The sequence below is a fragment of the Malus sylvestris genome, chromosome 3 (assembly GCF_916048215.2).
Source record: "Malus sylvestris chromosome 3, drMalSylv7.2, whole genome shotgun sequence".
Taxonomy (NCBI): Eukaryota; Viridiplantae; Streptophyta; class Magnoliopsida; order Rosales; family Rosaceae; genus Malus; species Malus sylvestris.
The window spans coordinates 30,095,026-30,115,268 of NC_062262.1; the positions used below are offsets into that span (position 1 = coordinate 30,095,026).

The window sequence follows — 20,243 nt, forward strand, 5'->3', positions numbered from 1 at the left end:
ATCAACATTCATCATTCAAAATGTAATACAAACAAAGAAATCAATCATTCATCCAAAAGATAATTTACCACCAACAATTTATTAATTTATACACCAACCATTCTAAAGGCTGGTTTGGTATTGCTGTGCTTTAATAAGCGGCTGTGCTGTGAGAATAAGCGGATGTGCTGTGAGAATAAGCGGCTGTGAAATAAATCAACAGAGTGTTTGGTAAACTTTTTTGTAAAAGTGCTTTTGGAAAAAAAAGCAGTCTAATAGTGGGTCTTTTCATTAAAGAAGCACTGTAGCTCCGTGTGCTTTGAAAAAAAACCAGTTTTCCAAAGCTGCAAATAGCAGCTTCAGTTTTTTCCTTTGATTTCAGCTTATTCTCACAACAGCTTCCAAAATAAGCCCTTTTTTTTTTCAGTTTACCAAACACCTAAAACTCTCACAGCTTTTTTTCATGGGTGCTTTTTTTTTAAACACCTCACTCCCAAACTAGGTCTAAGTCAAATGTCGCCCCATATTTATGGCGCTAGACAGCTGGCGTTAGAAGCACTTTTCAAGAGCTTTCCAGTACAGATGGTGAAAGTAGGTTTATTTCAGTAATATTATTTAGAGTTTAAAAAGAAATAAAAGAATTAAAAGACCTGCCTCTATCCTTGACTGCTTCATATCTCAGACCCAAAACTACTACATCACAGTATCGCACCCAGCCCTATCCTAGAATGCTCCGTCTTTCCTACCCCTACCACAAATTGCTCCTCAACTCCTATATCAAGTGAAAAGTATTACATCACAGACTCATAGTTCACACCAATGTTCGACGGCGGTGTGGCGACTGTTGCTGCTCTAAACGGGCAGCGGCTGTTGTTTTGGCTCGTGAGAGAAGAGGGTCAAGAAGGCAGAGGATGATCGAAGGTATGTATGGTCCTCATATGGTGGATTTCTGGAATTAAAACTCAAAACCCTTACCCCAAACGGCGTTGTTTTGGGTTTGGGTGGTTTAAAAAAATTAAAAGAAAAAAAAGGGCAGAGAAGGCGCCTGGACGCCTTTAGGTGCGCCTCCGCCACCTCGGCATCTCCAGAGATGCCTTTCGCTCACTCCATCAAAACAAAGGCGTTAGCCTTCACGCCCAGCCTCAAAGGTGCCCTAAGCGCGTCCCGAGGCTAGTTTTTTAAAACATTGATTTTAAACCAATTTAGCTTAATTTTAAAAATTAACTAATCCGATAAAATCCGGTACAACAATTGCACTCTTAAAATTTTAATAATGGTTCTCACATATCTCAACTAACAGAGGTCGTCGTACCCAGTGCACAAGGCTCCTGCTTTACGCAGGGTCTGAGAGAGGTGAATGTCGGCTAGCCTTACCCCCATTTTATGGAGAGGCTGCTCCCAAGTCTCGAACCCGAGACCTACCGCTCATGGGCGAAGGCACTTACCATCGCACCAAGTGCAACCTCTTACATATCTCAACTAACAGAGACCAAATCTAAATTTGGGCCTTTATTATTTTGCATCATCCAAAATCTGAAATATTTGACTTACTAATTTGCAAGATAACATGCGACACTGAACTGCCATATCAAAAGAAGAGGGATCCTTGTGCTTGCTCCACGTGTCCAAACCGCTCCACGCGTCTCTCACCTTGAGCTGCAACTGCAAACCTTCGCATATCATCAATTTTGACACTGAATCGAGCGCTACCACAGTTGATGAGGAAGAATAATATATAAAAGCGGGTAAGAAAACAAAGCCACCAAAACATGGCAAAGCCAGCAACAATGTTGATCATAGCAAGAAGGGCTATTGCCTCTAAAGCTTTGCAATTGACTCAACCCTCCGGCAGATTCTCCAAGATTTGCTTCTCCACTGCCTTTCAAGGTGCTGATGTACAATTTTTTGTGTTTTTTATTCTACAATTCTTATTTACGAAATTCGAATTCAGTATTACCTAGCACAAAAATAATATGTATGTTCTCCTAATAAAATACCGAGCCTTATTTTGTCAAGCTATGAGACTGACTCTATATATCAAAACATTAAAACAAAAAGAGCAATTTATATGACATGATACAATATATACATCAATATTGTGGTTAGAACATCAGTGTCATGAGACGCTATGGTAGCAATCTACCCGTTCCCTATAAACTCGTGTCATAGAACTTCATCTGGCGAGGTTCTTTTAGAGAAGAGTATATGTGATCAGCGCTTCATACGATAGTCGGACATAAATAGGTGACAAAAATAACATGGCTTTTCAATCTTAATTTTATTTTCGTTCATATCAATCTTGTCATGGGTTCATAAGGTTAAATGTTCAGGGTGCCAATGCAGTGGCAGATGCAAGAGAAAGTGGGGGTGAAGTTAGCGGGACATCAAGATTGCCGACAAAGGAGACGTTGAAGGAAGGGTTATACGAAGCCAGACATCAAGATCTAGCTGGTACGAGTGACCATGCAGAAGATGGACCTATGAAAGCCACTGAGATGGCGGAGGAGTCTGGGAGAGACAAGCCAAGCCCACCATGGATGGTGCGTGGAAGGCAAGCATAACAGATCAAAGGCCCAGCGGGGCGGGGCAAAGATCGTCATCATGATCATGAATACGATCCGGTCCAAGGGCCTATTGATGATCTGAGAAACCGTGCAGGAGGATATGATCTCAGTGAAAAATTGAAGGGGGTGTTGTATGGGGTTTTTATGCATGTTTGTGCTTGTAGGAGGAAGTGAGGTCGTGTAAGGATGTGATTCCTATTTCAAATTAAAAAAAAATAATAATAATACTGAAAATGGTTTACCTTAGTGGGAAAATGATCCCCGGAACCTTTTTTCTAGGGATTATGTGATCTTACTCGTTCATCGTATATTGTATGGCTATTTTTCGTTAGGTATTATTCATATTTAATTTTAAATTTTAAATTTTGAAATGATTTATGACCGCATTATATATGATGAACGGATGAGATCACGAGATCCCTATCCTTTTCTACCTTAGTGTAGTCCATGCATGGTGATGAATGGGTGTATAGAAGGAGGGAGAAAAACGAAAACCTTGCTGAATTTTTTTTCTAAAGTCAAATTTCAAAAACCACTTTCATTTTGAGCACTAAATATTTCCTTTTAAATGATAATAAGTAAATATGTTGTCGAAGTAACATTTTTTTATTCCTTGATATTGGGAGTGGGAATTGAACTAAATCGAAGTCAGCTATAATTAGTATCAATTTTGACTATGCTATTTTTGAGAGCAGAACATAACACTTTCACTTGTAGGGTAGTGTTAGTAGCGTTTTCGGATTAACTTCAAAAAAATTGAAGTGGTTAACAAACGAGATTTATTAGAAGATAAAACTCCACAAATCACCCGTTTCATGTGGGTTTCTATGGTAATCTTGTTCATGTGATAAAGAACTCTAATAACGTTATATGTTTACAAGCATCTACTGTTGATCACATAGTGATCAAGAGATCTAGGGTTATTAACATTTGGATTTTAGATTATGGGACGAGAATGAATGGATATGCTTTTAACATTTTAAGCTTAATTATAGATATCAAATGCAAGAGTGTCTCACTATTAATTTTTTTATCATCAGGTGACCAAGAGCAATCTTCATTCAAACTGAACTTTCTATCCAAATTTTCTCCAAGTACGAGCACATCAATCGAAAGGTAGAAGCACCCTTTCAAGCCTAATTTATGTATTAATAAGCTTCAACTCATGTTTACTTACTTGGTATGAGAATAAAACGAAAATTGTACAGTTAAGAAAAGGATGAGGTGCAAATAAGTCTGTATGAGATAGAAAACCTCTTTTTGGTTACTCATACGTACTTTCCTTTTTACGGTTATGCTATATCTAAACACTATCGAATCCACTCATTTTTTCATTCTTTTGCTGTTAGTATACACATGTATTGAAACAATACACATTCTTTACAAATTTAATTCGTACTAATAAACAAGAAGATATATTAACCCGCATATGAAAGTGAAATTCGACATAAGTTTTTATATACTAACGTTCAGTTTGAGTTAGACATCGATAAGAAACACAATCAGAAGGTTTTATATCAAAAGTTTTCACAAGATAATATTCACGTATAACTTCACTCTATGTCCATGTACATGTAGGGATGGCATATTATTTGTGCATGCAATTTGGCCTTTCTAGGAAAGCTTCAAGCCTTCAACCGCTTAAACTCGAAAAATAGAAGTGTAATGGTACGTCTTCCAAACTTCTGCTGCAACTGGAAGCGGCGGATAAATTTTAGTGAACTTGTACCAATCGTCATAAACCAAACAGATTGAGATTAACAAATTTCAAAGTGATTTGAACAAGTGTCGGATACATACAACTGGCGCAATGAGTCGTGATGTAAACATGCCCATGACACACAACACATGTGTCCAAGTATTGTGCACGTGTTCATCAAGGAACGTGCCACTCTGTCACGTGTCCGATGTTTGGCGCTATATACGATCATAACAGATATTGGGCACTGAGGACAATAGTTCAAGGATTTTGCAAACGGATAAGAAAAAGGTTGAGAGCATCAAATCTCATGGCGGCGACATTGACAAAGAGAGCCCTCTCCCACATCTCAAAATCTTTGCCTAAAGAGCATCCCCCTTGTATTCAATCCTGCTTATCCAGGGCTTGCTTCTCCACTTCTTATGAAAGTGTCCAAGTAAACATTTCTTTTCCCATTTTATTTGGTTTTTTTTTTTTTTTTGTATTTTTTTTTTGTATATATCTTTTTTGGCATCTTGATTAATCTTATCAATGATTCGATGTCAGTCGAACCCTAGACTACCCAGTGAACATCGGATCTAAGTAAAAGAGAACAAGTTACAAGGGGAACAACCTTTTGTATTTTAATTTACCTGTACTTACGGATAGGTAACGTTAAGGAAACTAAATTTGTAACAAAATTTTGAATACTAAATGATATGGAAGTTGATGATTGGATCATTACTTGAACATTGATAAACAAGCTTATTTTTATTGGTGACACATGTTTTAGTTTGCAAATTTTGTCTCTTTAGCATTTACGTACTCTGCAAATATAAGTGTACTATATATATATATATATGCTAATCTGCATCAATATTTTAGGGCGCCTACTTTTTAGGTTACGCGCTCTAGAAAGTTAAGACGTACGCCCTAAAAAAGTTTATGCATATTAGCCCATTGGTCTAATAATCCAATTTCTATCGTAAGCGGATTGTATTTATAATTAGTATGAAATGTTTCTCTGAACGTGGTCGAAATAGCTGCGCTTAATTTTTATTTTTTCTCCAATGAAATAGGACCCAAGAAATAGGCCACCAACAGAGGCAGGCAGGCATGGAGCAGCGACTGAGGGAAGAGAGGGTGATACCAGTATTGATGACATGAGTGGCGTTACAGGATTTGTGGCAGGCACAGCAAGACAAAGCGCCGCAAAAGCAACGGAGGTGGCGGAGGACCTTGTTGATATGGCAAGGGAGACGAATGTTGCATGGGATTCTGTCAAGAACACTACCCGGAAGGTCACCGACACTTTGGTTGCTGAGGCTGATGCGAACGTTGTTGATACAGCTGAGTATAGAACTATTGAAGATCACAGTAAGTTCGCAGATCAGAACGACCACCATCAGAAGGGTCACATTTGATCAGGGATGGGAATTTGGTATGAGACTTTCATATATATATATATATAGGACTTTCAATAATTATTTCCAAACTTTGTTGATTGTGCGAAACTTCCTCACAAGATCGAGGGGAAATCGTATGGTGAATGTATCTTTTCTTTTCTTGTTTCTCAGTATAGAAAAGGTATAAGAGAAGATGTATGAATTGTAATCTTGTGTGCAAGTGTACAGTCTCTTTTTATATGTTAAATGTGTGTTTAACATCAGCTTTTGACATGCATTGCGACTTTGGAAATGTATGAATTTCAAAATCCATTATCAGTTTGAATCTCCGACCAAAAATTATGACATCAACCAACCTATTTCGAGATCAAACATGAGGTCGATTAGTCTACGGCCTGCACAATATGATTCACCACATGGAGAATATAGTTGGAAGTATAGAAGTGTAAACAGTCAGCTTGATTGTGACCACTGGTAGGGTGAAAATTATAGCCTCTCCTCGCCGGAAGGGGGAAGCGGGTGGATAGATGTGGCTTGCCACTAAGGTTATGTAAGTTATTATGGTGTGATTCACTTCCCCATGCGTCTATGTGTTATTTATTAAGTTTAATTTACGAACATAAACGTGGGTTGTTGGCCCAAGACGAATAATTAGGTAAGACTTTTTCGTATGATTTATTACCGTCCAGTTTAATGAAATTACTGCTTGTGCATTATATGTCATTTTATATTATGGTCTAGGAGATTTCTCTCCACTTGTAAGTGTGATGTTTTAAGTTCGATCTTCGTAGATATCAAATTAGGGCCAACTTTCCCTCCTTTTAAAGTAAATATATTGTTGGAATTCAAGAAAATATCTTGCATATTATGTGACTAAGATAATGTTGTTATTTACTTTTTCAAATTGCATGTCACGCATGGTATAGAGAGATGGGAAATGCAATGAGGTTCAACAACCAACAGCAAAAATGGTGTTATTTTCATAGACGCCAAATGAATTAAGATACATTTTTTTGCAATTATTTTTTGTTGGATCATGTTTTGCAATTTTGATATGCTACTATATATATATATATATATAGATATATATATTGTTGTTGTATATATCAAATTCATGTTCATAATTTTGTGGCTTTTATATATTAATATTATCCAAATTAGGGGAGTTATTTCCCTTCCCTGAATATTTTTGATGGTCCAAACTTTCTTCTCATTACTGTACCCATAATTTTAATAGAATCACAAAAAGAGGTCAAAGTTTGAGCCTATTATAGTATGAGGTGTGGGAATCCAATGCTTAGTCTATTTCTTGGCCATTAAAGGGTCTAAAAAAAGGCTCAGGATCGAGGAAGATGATGAAAAAAAGAGGAGGCGATAGAAAAGCAGTTCGAGTGAAAGAGTCAATCCTTCAGTTTTAGTGAGTGCGGGAAAGGGACTGAATATACATCATGAAGTTTATCATGGTGCGAAGAATTACGCATATATATGAACACGATGTGCTTTACATGTGAAGCCAAAACCTTGGGACCAGCCGAATCAAGATTGGTTGACCTCCATTTTCATCAACCTTCATTTTCTTCACAGATTGGAAAGGCTCCTTTCCAGCCTGAAAACATTCGAAGTTTTCGCAAATTTGAACTGCATGTTTTCTTCATATACTTGCACGAGTTACTATATGTTTTTGCCGATTGGAAGGAGAAAGAGATTCGAACTTGAAATTTATTCAAATATTACGAAGAATAGTAATGTTACGAAACTAAGAGCCAGTAGGTTCATTTTTTAGTTTTAGATGAGTAAGACACATAACACGAATACTTAATTTTGTGGTGTCATATCACGGGGAGTTAGAAATGGGGCTTGGTTGGGTTAGAAGTAATGTTCGGGGTTCAAGGTCGAAATCTGAATCTCATTCCTCGGGTTTAAGGTCTAGGTTCCAAAGTTTTGGATCAATTAGGGCTCTAGGTTAAACGTTGAACTTGAGGTTTCAAGTCTAGGGTTTGAATCCAAAATAAGAAGAAAGTACGCATGTTACCGATTGTATATAACTTTGTGTTTATCTCTTTCATCACATGATTGATCAATCATGTGGTACTCTAGTCTTGTATGCCATCATCAGATATTTTAGTCTTATTTTGAATTTGTTTGGTTTAACCACTCGATGAAGAATGATGATAAATGCCTCATGCTTAGAGGTTCATGATAAAGAGAGGAATCCAGGAACTAAAGAACACCGGGACCAAGACCCAACTCAAAGCTGAGAGTGATGGGCACAATATTGTGGCGAAAATTACTTGCTGTGTCAAATGGATTCTTACTGGCTAGAAAAGGAGAGAGGCGACGCGGAAGCCAGTGAGGTGAATGTTAGATGAAGCTAGCTTGGATCATAGTGTGCGTGGTCTGATGCTTTGATCATGTATGACAAGCGACTATAAATGGACCACAGTCACCTTAAGCCTTGTTAAGCAATTAAACGGTCTCTAAATCTAAAATAATTCTTTTAGAGGTAATTAATTTGTAGATGGTGTTTGGGTTAATATTTGAACATTGGGCTACAAATGTGTGGAAGCCCAGAAATGCCAATTAGAAGGGAGCTTGTCCGAAGCCCAAGCATCAGGCCCAGAGACAAATTGGTGCCTTCCCATTAATGTATAGGCCATGTGCCTATGATTTAAATGTCAAGTGATGGGGACTAACTCACAATCAGCCAAAAAGTACTTTTCAGTGGCAATACAAGTAAAAAACACTACCCTTCAAGTGCTTTCGGGCAAGAGTAAAGTCATCGCAGTTGGGCTAACTCACCTATAAAAGGCAGAAGAGGCCCCAGAGACAAGGACACTCAACCAATCAAACAAACAAACATGCGAACTCTGCTCTCAAGCCAAATTTGCATCTAAAAGCTGTAATCATCCCAGATCTCAGTCATTGTTAGGATATCTCCCTCACAAAAGCTATCTTTTGTCTTGTTTAGAAGCTCTGCTATCACCCCTAGTGGCGTAGTATCGATTCCATTGTGTAAACTGGTTTACCATCCATCCCTTTCTAGCATAGAAACCTCTATAAACAAAAAGAGAAGTGACTGCAAGAGGTTCAACCTTGCTAGACAAGGTGAAATCTTGCCCGAAGCTCTTTGTTTGCTTTCTGAATTTGTAGATATATTACTTAATGCATTCTCTAGTATGTATTCAAGTCATATCCGCTTGTTTTCCTACTTTAATTAAAAGTCTTATTTGTATCTAGATATGGTTAGTTTAATGGATATGCTTTCATTTAAAACCAATCAAGAACCAACAAATTACTTAAAGGATCTGGACTCCCTTCATTCGAATACAAGACTATGAACTGAAAGTCCTTGGTCACAAGGCAAGAAAAAGAACTTAATGTGGACTTAACCCATCCACGACAATCCTTTGATAACAATAAGTCCAAGTAACTAGGGGCGCAAGTAATCTACTGAACACAATCTTGTTCTACATCTGCTATACTAAGATAGCAGTGGCACGCCTAGCACTTAGTTAGTTTTGATTGTGAGCCTCAAGGCCTACACCTAAGGCTCCACAAAGGCACCTTTCAAAACTAACTTTGTCATCTTCTTGCAGCACATCAGCATGCAAGAGCCCGACTACACATCCAAAGTGCCAATCCCTTGGGCAGCTATGCTGAGTGCCGAGGAGCCATCTTCGGAGAAATCTTCGCCTGAATAGATGGTAGTAAAGATAAATTATGGTTTCAATTTAATAATATTTGTACAATCAAATGATGCCATGTTAGACTGAGAAGGACGACTTTCCTCCTTATTGGGACTGAGGGAAGTATTAGCTCCCTAAATTAATGGAATCTGCAGAATAGATTGGCAAAGCTATATATGTATCACTAATGATATTGTTGATCGTATCCTCTCACACCTAGAACCTAAACTTCTAGGTGGATTCGATAAACCCTACCTGAATATGTAATTAGTAATACATATGAAAGCTGCTATTTACAAATATTCCAACTATTAGAGCAACTTCACCGTTACTTATTACCTTGGGGATAGGAAACCCAATTCACTCCCTCTCCCTCCCCAAAACACTGCAGCCCAACTTGGGCAATTGGGGTTAAGGCGAGCTCGATGTAGAAGTCAGGTAATAATCGTCTGGCCAGTACCCTGCCTATGTGATGTAAGACTGATGTCACCATGACGTCAACCACAATTTAAATTATTAAAAAAATATTAAAAAAACTAATTAAAATATAAAAAATTATAAATTTTTTTCTATAAATACCTAACCATGTTCTTCCATTTTACAATACCTTTCAATATTTTCAAATACTTTCGACCAATCTTTTATTATAATCCAAATTTAAAAATAAAGTTTTTTTATTATAATTTTATAAAATAAACTAATATATTATTATGAATTGTCTGAGCTATTCAGTTTAGGAGTGGAAATTCACTTAGACAATTAGGGTTCACTGCAGTCAGTTACTGTTCATTTAAAGGGATTAAGTTGCCTATTGCCAAAGAGGACCTTACTACACTGGAAGTGATCTTACAAAACATGTGTCAACAAAATCGGAAACTATAAAGTCTCCGAACTATAACACAACAAAATAGAAGAAAGCAATGTTCTCAATAAAACTCTGAAATCTGCACGATGATAATCAAATGGTCACACATTGTCTTATTTCGCTAATCCTTTGTATATAGATGATTCTCAAAAGAAAATCTAAAACTAGACTACTAATATCGTTGAACCACATAACAAGTGGCCCGAGCCATAATGTGGAAAATTTCTGGAACATGTGGGTTATGGTTACGATGAGGGATGAAGATAATGTCAAAGTTATCTTTCAAACTTAATTCGCCACCAAAATATGTGTGCAAAGAGAAGACAAAAATTACCTTTGTGGATACAATGAAAGTATGACCTTGTAGCTATTATTTGTCTCTAGTTTTACACACCCCTAAAACAAATACCAAGCACAATAGAATAACAAGAACACAAGTATTTAAGATAGAATCTACATAAAACTTTCTTTTTTGGTGCTTTAGTTTTCAACGAAATGGTGGAGAGAATTGAAAATCTAAATTACTGGAACAAGATTTCTAGATATACGAGTGAATGAAAACTTCAGTATTCACATACCTATTTTTACTTTTCACACACTTTTTTTAATTTTCGCCGTTAGATTGAATATATTGAAGAAGATCAATGAAAAAAATTAATAATTGTGTGTAAAAGATAAAAATAAGTGTGCCAAATAGCACTATTCTATAATCTAATGACATAGTATACATTTACCTCTAGAGGGAGAAGTGGATAAAAAATTACCTATTTTGCCGTGGAAGCTAATTTGGGTGAATATATACATACAGTATGCTGTAAATTCTGCATCCAATAAAGGCACAGGGTAAGGTAGAGAATGGCAGACAAAGCATTCACTATAGATTACAGATGACTGACAGTTCAAAGTAGTCAGTTGTACTGCATGCAAATTTACTCATCCAGCGTCCTACTACTACGTGAATTTGATTAAAGAATGCACTATACGTACGTACTCAATTGTAAATGAACTGTCCCTCGCAATCAATGACATTTAGGTCATCTCCAACCAAAATGGCTAACATATTCCCGTCCTAAATTTTAGTTTTACACAATAATTATTTTTATATGGACAGCTTCAGACCATAGTTATATGTCATTTCTAACTGAAGAGGCTAAACATAGCCCCTCAATAATTTGTTAGTTTTAAGTTTATACTATAAATTTATTAGTTAATTTAATTAAACTACTATTGAACATTTTCAATTCTAGATGTTGAATTTGTATTATTACAATTGAGGAGTTGGGCCCTAAAACAAGGGTTTATAAGAGAGCTACATTTGGCTAGCTTAATGCCCATTTGGCCAAATAATGACATGTGTGCTCCATAGAATTATAATATAGTCATCGGTTTGAGATAAGTTTTTGGGCAAATCAGGCCATTTTTTTGCCTTTTGAACCTTTAGTCATCTCCATTGGAGGTGACCTTAATTTCAACAATGTGAACTACCCTTACAGGCTCTTCCTATACTATTTCACTTATCTCTGCATATTATATATTGTTAATAAATCATCAAACTCATCTATACACGTTCTAATCAAGGGATACTCTTTTGTTACAAATTCACCACGTAGTGAGCTCCCATTGGACAGATGGTTCATATTTGAAACACGCGATAAACATTGATTGACGAAAGAGGCCACTGCATGAATAGGTTGCAAGAGAAAATCCCTCGGTCTGATTAACACAATGTGTTCTTATATTTCACACCGATGCAAATTAAGCTTTCAAATCCTAACCTTGTTTATGAAGATGAAGTGCTCTTTTGTTATATATTCACTGTTTCATTCAAAATTCGGCCACCTTATACGACATCGACACGCGTGTTAAAGAATGGAGCTTGTGTTTGTGGTCCTATTCCACTTTTTCTTCACCTATTAATTCCTTACACTTTCTTCACCTTCACAACTCCATCCAGTTTCCCCCTTCTTAATAATGCTCAACCATTCTCCATTTAACCAAAACCTCATTGTAAATTCTGGCACTTACACTTCCTAAACAATGGAGGGCAAGAACTTTGAAGGAAGGCAAACATGGAAAGAGAAGGCGAAGAAGGATGTCGAGGAAGTAGAGGATGACTACTCGGATGAAGAAGAGACCAGTGGTGGTGGCGGAGGGTTGATGCTGAGATTTGAAGAAAATGAGAGGCAGAAGAAAGCCGCTGCAGCTGGAAGAAGAGGATCTGGTGGCGGAGGTGGAGGTGGAGGGGGGATAGCGCAACCGTCTTGTCAAGTGGAGAGGTGTGGGGCTGATTTGGTTGATGCAAAGAGGTACTACCGCCGGCATAAGGTTTGTGAGTTTCATTCCAAGGCAGCTGTTGTGATCGTTTCCGGGATTCAACAGCGGTTTTGCCAGCAATGCAGCAGGTCTAATTGCATCCCACTTTCCCTTTCTTGCTTGCTTGCTTGCATTTTTCTGCTTCTGTATGATTTAGCACTGCTTCAGTATGATTTATGGAATAAAATTGGGTTTTATACTCTCAGAAAGCAAAAACTCCATCCATACATAATTAGGGTTTTGACTAATAATTCTCAATGGGGAATTAAACTTAGAAAAATTCTTTTCATTAGTACATATAATAATTAAGGATTTCTGTTCCATTTCAGATCATGATGTCACTTAGAACATGGGTTTACAGCTATGTAACAATTTTTGTTGAAGCAGATTATTCCTTGAGTTATGATTTTTCCTGAAAGCATCTTTCCATGTGGAGTCAAATAGAACATAACATTCTAAATCCATATATGCTGGAATATTAAAATAATTAACCACCTTTAATTGACTGGTATTGTTAATGGTGTCAAGAGGTTAATTAATTTAGTCAAATGCAGTCACTGGTCATGCTAAACCATGCAAGGCATATAACTGGTACAAGCTTTTAAAATTGGAGATGATGTAAATTATTAAGCGGCAGAATATTAATAAATGTCTGCTTAGCATAATGTGTTATCCAATCAGTGAATATTTTCATTCCTTTGCTGTCCATTAATTATACCCAAGTAACTGAACTTGCTACGGCCAATGCTATTTCTTGTGAAATTTAATTGCAGAATTTTTTGAGACCCTTAATTAATATGTTGAAGTGACTTCCGAATACCTCTTTTCTCTTCTTCAAGTCTGAAGCGTGCCCAAGGAAAAAAATCAATTGCAAAAATCATTTCTCTTAATTTAATCCTTCATAAAATAGTACTTCTACATATCACCATGTTTTAGAACTTTTCCTTATTATGGGGATGCACTTCACAGGTTCCATGAGCTAATTGAATTTGACGAAGCAAAGAGAAGCTGTCGCCGGCGTTTGGCAGGACACAATGAACGACGCCGCAAGAGCTCAGGCGAACCTTACGGAGAAGGATCGAGCCGGAGAGGGGTTGGTCACCAGTACAAAGAAAGTCAGACTGGATATCAGATCACACCCCCAGGAAACTCTTCTTCCAAGCATTGCCAGATCAGATAAGGCCAATGCATGTTGTGATCTGCCCTCTACATGCTCCCTCTCTTCTGTCATCCATGGATTTTAGAAGCTCTACGTATGATTGTTCTAATTATGCTAAATATTGAGAATTCTGAAGGAAGTGCTATTTCTTTGTCTACCTAATTAGCTACAACCTTATGTTGGTATGCTTTGTCTCTAGGCCATTACGTATGTAGACTATGTAAGCTTCTCAAGCTAATGTGTTGTATGGTTATGTAGTTTAGACTCTTGCGTGGTCATAAGTGCTTATTATAAGCACAACAAAACTTCTACTGGAAGATCATGTGCTTCTTAGAAAAGCACTTACAAAGTATTTATGGATAAGCAAGCACCTCAAAGAGTTTTAATAAGATAATTATAAGTCGTTGGATGAAATACCAACACGTATTAGACTTTGTGTGAGATAATGTTTAAGTACGAAGCACTTATGCTCACAATACATGAGCGTATGTGCTTATAAGTGCATATCCTGGAACTGATTTACTATAAGCACAGCATAATCCTCACTAAGTTCAACTGCTTTCCGAAAAAGTATTTTGAGACTCGATAAAAAAATTCTATTAGTGCATCTAGTTATTTCTGTCAAGGCCAAACACGATTTTAGGTATCTAAACATGTACAATGTCAAGCATATGCTGACAAAAGGTTGGACCAATTAAGGCAATTATTCACCCCTGATTTATGATTAAACAAAAATAATTAAAATGTGCAACATGGTTTTTCACCATGATTGAAGTTTTGGATAGTAAGATGCTGAAAACGACTGCATATTATGGATATTACGGCCAACTACAATATGCTTCTGCTGGTCATATATTACTAGGATTAATAGTGACGTCTTATCTAAGATATTTTCCATACGAAACGACAACCTATCTTTCTGTTCATATATATTTCCCTTTTGTTAAGGTTCATCTTCCCTAGCTGTCTTTTTGTCTGCAAATATTAGCTTTTACCTTTTCTTTCGTTTTCGAACCAAAAAAAAAAAAAAAACGCTTTTCTTTTGTTTTCTTTTGTTTGTGGCTTATCGATTATCTTTGTCACCATGTCAAATACTTTCTTCATGATATTTTTGAAAATTTTGATAAAAGAAAGATAAAGACTTCAATTTCCAAATTACAAGTAGGAAAATATGCCAAATTAAATATGACAGTATATTACTAATTTACCTGTAAATAATTCCTTCTAACAGTAGAAAAATAATAGAATGCAAAAGATGAAAAAAGGAATGCAAAAATCATTCCATTTAAAAATCTTCAATAAAAACTAGAATTTTTTTTAAATAAACGATATTATCTACACTAAAAAGATGAAGGAGTGGACTAAGCCTTACAATAGGCTAACAATTCAAATTCATTTTTTTGTGAAAATCGAATCTAAATCCTCTATAGAATTTTATCACTGAAAAACTACTAAACATGTAATAATCCCACACGTATAAATAAGGGATCTTTCATGTGATTCTCATGTACAGCTAATTTGGTACTAATTTATTATGACTGCAACCCATACACTCCACCTTTTATTCCAAATATAAATTAAAAAAATGAAAACTAATGAAAAAAGCTTGAAAACTTTGAGTTTTAATAATAAGGACAAAATAAAGGTTAAAGTGAATAGTACCAGGATTGACTTTTTAATGTAAAAATATGGTTTTTCGTTAAAGTGAACAATACCAGGTGCTTTTCGTTAAAATTCTCAGTAAAAAATGGACAGACAATGACAGGCACCAGGGGAACATTGAAAACATGTTTTATTTCCTGTTTATTGCCCCATCAGTGAAAAAGTTGTATTTTGATTGAAGATTTGTAAAAGATTATGTTTCCGCACATAGTCAGTTTCAGGAGGTGTTGACTCCAAGACCCTCGTTCTAGCTTTTATATGAAACCCTCTCAACTACAATGTAAAGGGTACAAGAAACTTGAAGCACACTTGAATGCCTGTTTACGAATACAACATACCTAATACATGATTAAGAAAAAGGTCAATTATATGACATAGAAATTACGCATTCACCGGAATCTTACAACTATACAGGAAATATCATCAGAACTCTTCCTATCGACGGCCTCTTCAGTAAGGCGCTTTGCTGCTGCCCGCGCATCCTTTATATGTATGATACAATCCACAACTTCTTGGTTCGTCATCACCTGACATCAAATTGCATAAACAAATTTCAAGCCCAACGCTTTGCCATTTAAGTACATGTTGCAGTAAGTAGATATAGTTGCAAAATTTAAGATAAACCAACCTTCCATAGTCCATCGCTTGCCAGGACAACGAACTCTGTGGTATCATCTATTAAATCCATTATCACATAAGGTTCAGAACTGAGATGTTTCTTCAAGCTCTTGTCGCCAAATGCTCTTGCTACCGCCAACTGCCCATCAACCCGTGGAACGTCCCCTGAATTCATCATAATCACAAAATTAAAAACTACTACAAGAAAGCATTGATGTGATGAGAATGGCAAGAACTAGAGAACCATAAATTGATAAGGCTTTATGATCAATCTCAACAATGGAAGCTATGCTCAAGCACCTAAGGTCACAACTCGCAAATCAAAAATCGAAGCTAGTATACTTAACGAGTGAACAACAAATCCCATAAAACTCAAACAACTTAAAATTTAAGTAGTATTAAAAGACAGTATATTTCTCCGGGTGGTTTCCAAGCACATTAGTTTGTCTCATCAGAAATGTTATCACCTGGAAAGTTTGATACAAAACCACCTCTGTTCTCGATATCTTCTCTTTCTGTGCTAGGCTCGTGATCAACAGATAATTGTTTAGCAACACCATTCTTGCAGATAATAGCTCGAGAATCCCCAACATTGGCTACCACCAGCTTCTGGCAGTCAATTAAAATGGCCGTAACTGCTGTTGAACCCCCTTTGCCCAAATCAACTGCTTTCTCCAGAATGTTAGCATCTGTTACACGATATGCTCTTTCAACTGCCTTCTTGGGTTCTGTCCAGAAATCAGGCTGGGGAAAAAGGAAAACAAGCACCAAAAAGTATGGAGACGTTGAAATTTGATATGTAACACAGTTTAAGTGCAAGAGCTATCAAACAACTACAAAATCAAAGCATGTAAAAAACCTAACATAATACCAAACAACTACCGCATACATTACCTCTTCTACAATATTCTTAAAGAGATTAGACTGCAAGTACTCAGGAATTTCATGGCTCAAATGACCATCAAATATTGCAAATAGTCCAAGCTCGTGGTCATCGATGTGCTTAAATTGCGCAACAACATAATCTTCCATAGGATGATGGGATTTTCCCTTTACCAAGTGGAAGCCATGTGTTATGTGATGCGACATCTTGCTCTTTCCTTTTCCAGAGTCGGGGTCTGATGGACCTAAAACTTTCTCCTGCAACAAACCAAAAAAACTCACATTTAGATTCTCAACCGGAAAAATGCAACAGATAATATCAGAATATCCAATTTTAATACGAGACCAGCAAGAGCATGCTGAAAAGTAATCACTTTAAGAAGACAAAACGAGAGAGAGAGGGGGAGGGAGAGGGAGAGAGAAAGGATACATTTTTTGAGAAGCTAGTTACAAAATAATCGAGCTTTGTTTTCTACTCTAATTGCCAGGCATTAAATAATCATCTTACCAATAAAGCATCAAACAATTATCTATATTAGTTTAACTAGTCCATCACTTCCACTCAACTTTAGCAGTTCAGACTGTTCAATGAATTCAAGCCCTGTCCCCCTCTTCCACAAATACAAATTAATCAAAGCAAGGCAATGTAAAAAGTAGATGGATTTTACTTTACTTAGTAGTTTCTATAAATGTTCTGTCTAGAATTCTCCTATTTCTTCATTGATTTCACTAAAAGCTTCTGCTGCATTTTATCTTCCCAACTGAAATGTTCTTTCAATACCCATAAACCCCAAGTAGCAGGAGGAAAAAGGAAGAGGGATTTAATAAAAAATGATAAATAAAAGGGTTTTCTTCTTCCACCATCCATAAACCCCAAGGTAGCGAGAGCAATGAGGAACAGTACAGTTACAGATCTAAAACTGCAATTTTGAAAAAAAAAATTACACAAATAAATACGATTTAGAGATATGGGTTTTTGTTAATAACATACATAACACAAGGATCTGAAACAATTTCTCTATATGGTTTGGATGAAAACTAAATTTGCAGATCAGAAAGACACTATGAGCAAGCCAAAAGAAGCCAATTGATGAACAGAGCGGTGAACCAATTGGAAAATTAATTGAAACCCATTAAAGCAAATACATGGAGGAGTAGAGTTACTGTAAATGTAGCAAAACATACCTTCATCTTATGGAGAATTTCTTTGCCGGTCATGGTTTTCCTGATGTGAGCCTTATCTGTTTAAAAAAAATGAAAGATGGAAAATTTGGAATTCTAACACACTGGCCAACAAAACAGAGGAAGAGAGACAAAACCCAGAGTCAAGGAGAGAGAGAGGAGAGAGAAGTGAGAAGGGTTGAGGATGAGAATGAGGAATGAGGATGATGGATGTGTTGACACGCCCTCTCTTCTCTCTCTCTCTCTCTCTCTCTGTTTTCCAGCCTTTCTCTTCCAATTGTATGCCGTGTTGTTCTCTGCATTACTCAATGACGCGTTCGCGCCGCTCCTTGTTTTCTTATCCCTTATTTAATAAGATTACTGTTATTCCTAGCCTAATGTGTTATCACTTCACTCATTTTTAATTAAATATATAATTATAAGTTTGTTCATTTGTAAAATAAGAAAAAAGGTGCTGTCTTGATTTTTTTATGGGGATACTAGGAATCCTCACATCCTAGCAATTTATCGTATATCGTGGATCAATTTTCGTCAGATATTATTTGTATTTAATTTTAAATAAAAAAAATTAAATGATTTCTTACCGCACGATATACGATGAAGGGCTAAGATGTAGAGATCCTTAGGATCCCCACAAAGTGGATCCGGATGGGATTCAATTCTGTAAAATAATTGATAAGGATAATAATAGTACTAGGTTAGATGCAAAAAAGTAAGGTTCTAAAAGACGTTAGGCGCTAGTCGAGCAGAATGTTGGGGTCTAGCGCTTAGACGGATTTAAGTAAATCTATTGTATTTCGTGTAAATAAGTGTTTGTTTATACTTAATATATATATAATTTCATCATAAACTAGAAAATAGAATGACATATATATTATGACGTATTGGAACATAATAAAAACATGGGAGCAAACATATAATGTGTGTTTATTTAAGTGTTTAATAAGTCTCTTACAATTTATTGGAAACAATAAAATGCAAAAGGAAAGTAATCTATTTTCTATCTAAGTGAGTTGCAACCTAGGCATGTGTCTAGGCGAGTCTGGGCGGGTGCCTTAATAGGTCTAGGTGCCCCTTCTTAATTTTCAAACGTCAAGGCATTAATCGAGACGGTGGCCAACCGCCTAGCACTTAGGCGGGGATTTTTAGAACAGTGGAAAAAATAATAATAGGTTGGACACCGAAAAAAAATAATAGGTTGGACGTTAAACACTATAAGGAGCTCTAAGATTACATTCAATTGTGTGAAAAAGAATAGACAATATGTAAGTCAAATTCGTTAAAAAAAAAAAAAAAAAAAAAAGAGACATATAGGATGATGATAGAAGGAATTCTGGAACGAGAAAGTGTAGATGTCCTTTCCAGTTAATGTATAAGAAGCTAGCAACTGATGATGATTGGATACTATGGTAATTATTGGAGTGCATAATCACAATGGCAAAGTAGTTGGATGGTCATTCATTTGTTGATAGATTATTGTCAAAGGAGACTTCGTTGGTGGGAAATAAATAGTGCGTGGACAACAAACCAAAAATGACTATTGTTACAATTTACTCACATTTGATTAAACCGATATTGAACCAATAGTCAGGTGATGACGAACCAAGAATAATAGTGGGTGGGAAATTGTAGGGATATTGAACCGATATTGTGGGTGGATCATTGCTCCAATTTGATTAAAGTTGAGGGACTATTACTACAATTTACTCACGTATTAAAGGTTATTTTAAGAATAATAGTGTACGGAAAAATAACATTTCTATTTATTTTTACTTTTTAAGGTAGATGAAATTATAATGTAGGGTTGAACCCATTACGTAATAAGTTGAAGAAGAAAGTCCTAATCAGTAATTTACCCCTTATTTTATACAATTTTTAAGATTAACTCTATTATTCCATATTTTGTAGAACACGATATGCCAAGCGATAGAAATCGTGACCTTAGTTAGTGATTTAACTCATTCATGTTAAAAGATTTATATGTCACTTAGTACTATAGCTTAGTTGTATTTTTTTTTTTGTATTATTCTTCACTCGTAAGTGAGAGATTTTAGGTTCGAATTCGTAAATAGAAAATTTAATACCAATTTATTCTCCCTATATTTAGTATATTGTAGTATTTGAAATAAAAAATGGGATGCTTGTCTTACTTAAAGCTGAATTTATCTGACAGTATGTTAATTGGAAGATCATGCCATGATGTACTATGGTATTAAAAAAAAGTAATTAGTATCATGAACACTCATGCG

General features: G+C 36.1%; 4 protein-coding genes across 4 annotated transcripts; 3 read left to right on the top strand and 1 right to left on the bottom strand.

The window, feature by feature from the left end:
- The first annotated feature begins 558 nt into the window (after positions 1–558).
- LOC126616226 (uncharacterized) lies at positions 559–2,820 on the top strand. The gene is made up of 3 exons (XM_050284241.1): positions 559–900; positions 1,542–1,866; positions 2,323–2,820. The coding sequence occupies exons 2-3, from the start codon at positions 1,749–1,751 to the stop codon at positions 2,538–2,540; spliced, it is 336 nt and encodes a 111-aa protein (XP_050140198.1). The 5' UTR covers positions 559–900; positions 1,542–1,748; the 3' UTR covers positions 2,541–2,820.
- A 1,693-nt stretch (positions 2,821–4,513) lies between these two features.
- LOC126616723 (uncharacterized) lies at positions 4,514–5,890 on the top strand. The gene is made up of 2 exons (XM_050284814.1): positions 4,514–4,678; positions 5,301–5,890. Exons 1-2 carry the CDS (start codon positions 4,553–4,555, stop codon positions 5,643–5,645), a joined length of 471 nt encoding a protein of 156 aa, XP_050140771.1. The 5' UTR covers positions 4,514–4,552; the 3' UTR covers positions 5,646–5,890.
- A 6,172-nt stretch (positions 5,891–12,062) lies between these two features.
- LOC126614584 (squamosa promoter-binding protein 1-like) lies at positions 12,063–14,079 on the top strand. Its single transcript, XM_050282230.1, has 2 exons — positions 12,063–12,580; positions 13,461–14,079. The coding sequence occupies exons 1-2, from the start codon at positions 12,216–12,218 to the stop codon at positions 13,669–13,671; spliced, it is 576 nt and encodes a 191-aa protein (XP_050138187.1). The 5' UTR covers positions 12,063–12,215; the 3' UTR covers positions 13,672–14,079.
- Positions 14,080–15,468: 1,389 nt separating this feature from the next.
- On the bottom strand, positions 15,469–18,316 carry LOC126616419 (probable protein phosphatase 2C 39). The gene is made up of 5 exons (XM_050284467.1): positions 17,998–18,316; positions 16,825–17,070; positions 16,398–16,674; positions 15,941–16,095; positions 15,469–15,839 (listed from the first exon to the last, which is right to left on the bottom strand). Exons 1-5 carry the CDS (start codon positions 18,028–18,030, stop codon positions 15,702–15,704), a joined length of 849 nt encoding a protein of 282 aa, XP_050140424.1. The 5' UTR covers positions 18,031–18,316; the 3' UTR covers positions 15,469–15,701.
- Positions 18,317–20,243: the final 1,927 nt, after the last annotated feature.

Coding starts and splice junctions, on each gene's coding strand:
- LOC126616723 (XM_050284814.1), top strand. CDS start 4,553: ATGGCGGCGACATTGACAAAGAGAGCCCTCTCCCACATCTCAAAATCT. Junction 4,679..5,300: donor CTTCTTATGAAAGTGTCCAA/GTAAACATTTCT, acceptor CCAATGAAATAG/GACCCAAGAAATAGGCCACC.
- LOC126616419 (XM_050284467.1), bottom strand. CDS start 18,030: ATGACCGGCAAAGAAATTCTCCATAAGATGAAG. Junction 16,675..16,824: donor TTAAGAATATTGTAGAAGAG/GTAATGTATGCG, acceptor CTTTTTCCCCAG/CCTGATTTCTGGACAGAACC. Junction 15,840..15,940: donor CAAGCGATGGACTATGGAAG/GTTGGTTTATCT, acceptor ATTTGATGTCAG/GTGATGACGAACCAAGAAGT.
- LOC126616226 (XM_050284241.1), top strand. CDS start 1,749: ATGGCAAAGCCAGCAACAATGTTGATCATAGCAAGAAGGGCTATTGCC. Junction 1,867..2,322: donor CTTCTCCACTGCCTTTCAAG/GTGCTGATGTAC, acceptor GTGCCAATGCAG/TGGCAGATGCAAGAGAAAGT.
- LOC126614584 (XM_050282230.1), top strand. CDS start 12,216: ATGGAGGGCAAGAACTTTGAAGGAAGGCAAACATGGAAAGAGAAGGCG. Junction 12,581..13,460: donor TTTTGCCAGCAATGCAGCAG/GTCTAATTGCAT, acceptor TGCACTTCACAG/GTTCCATGAGCTAATTGAAT.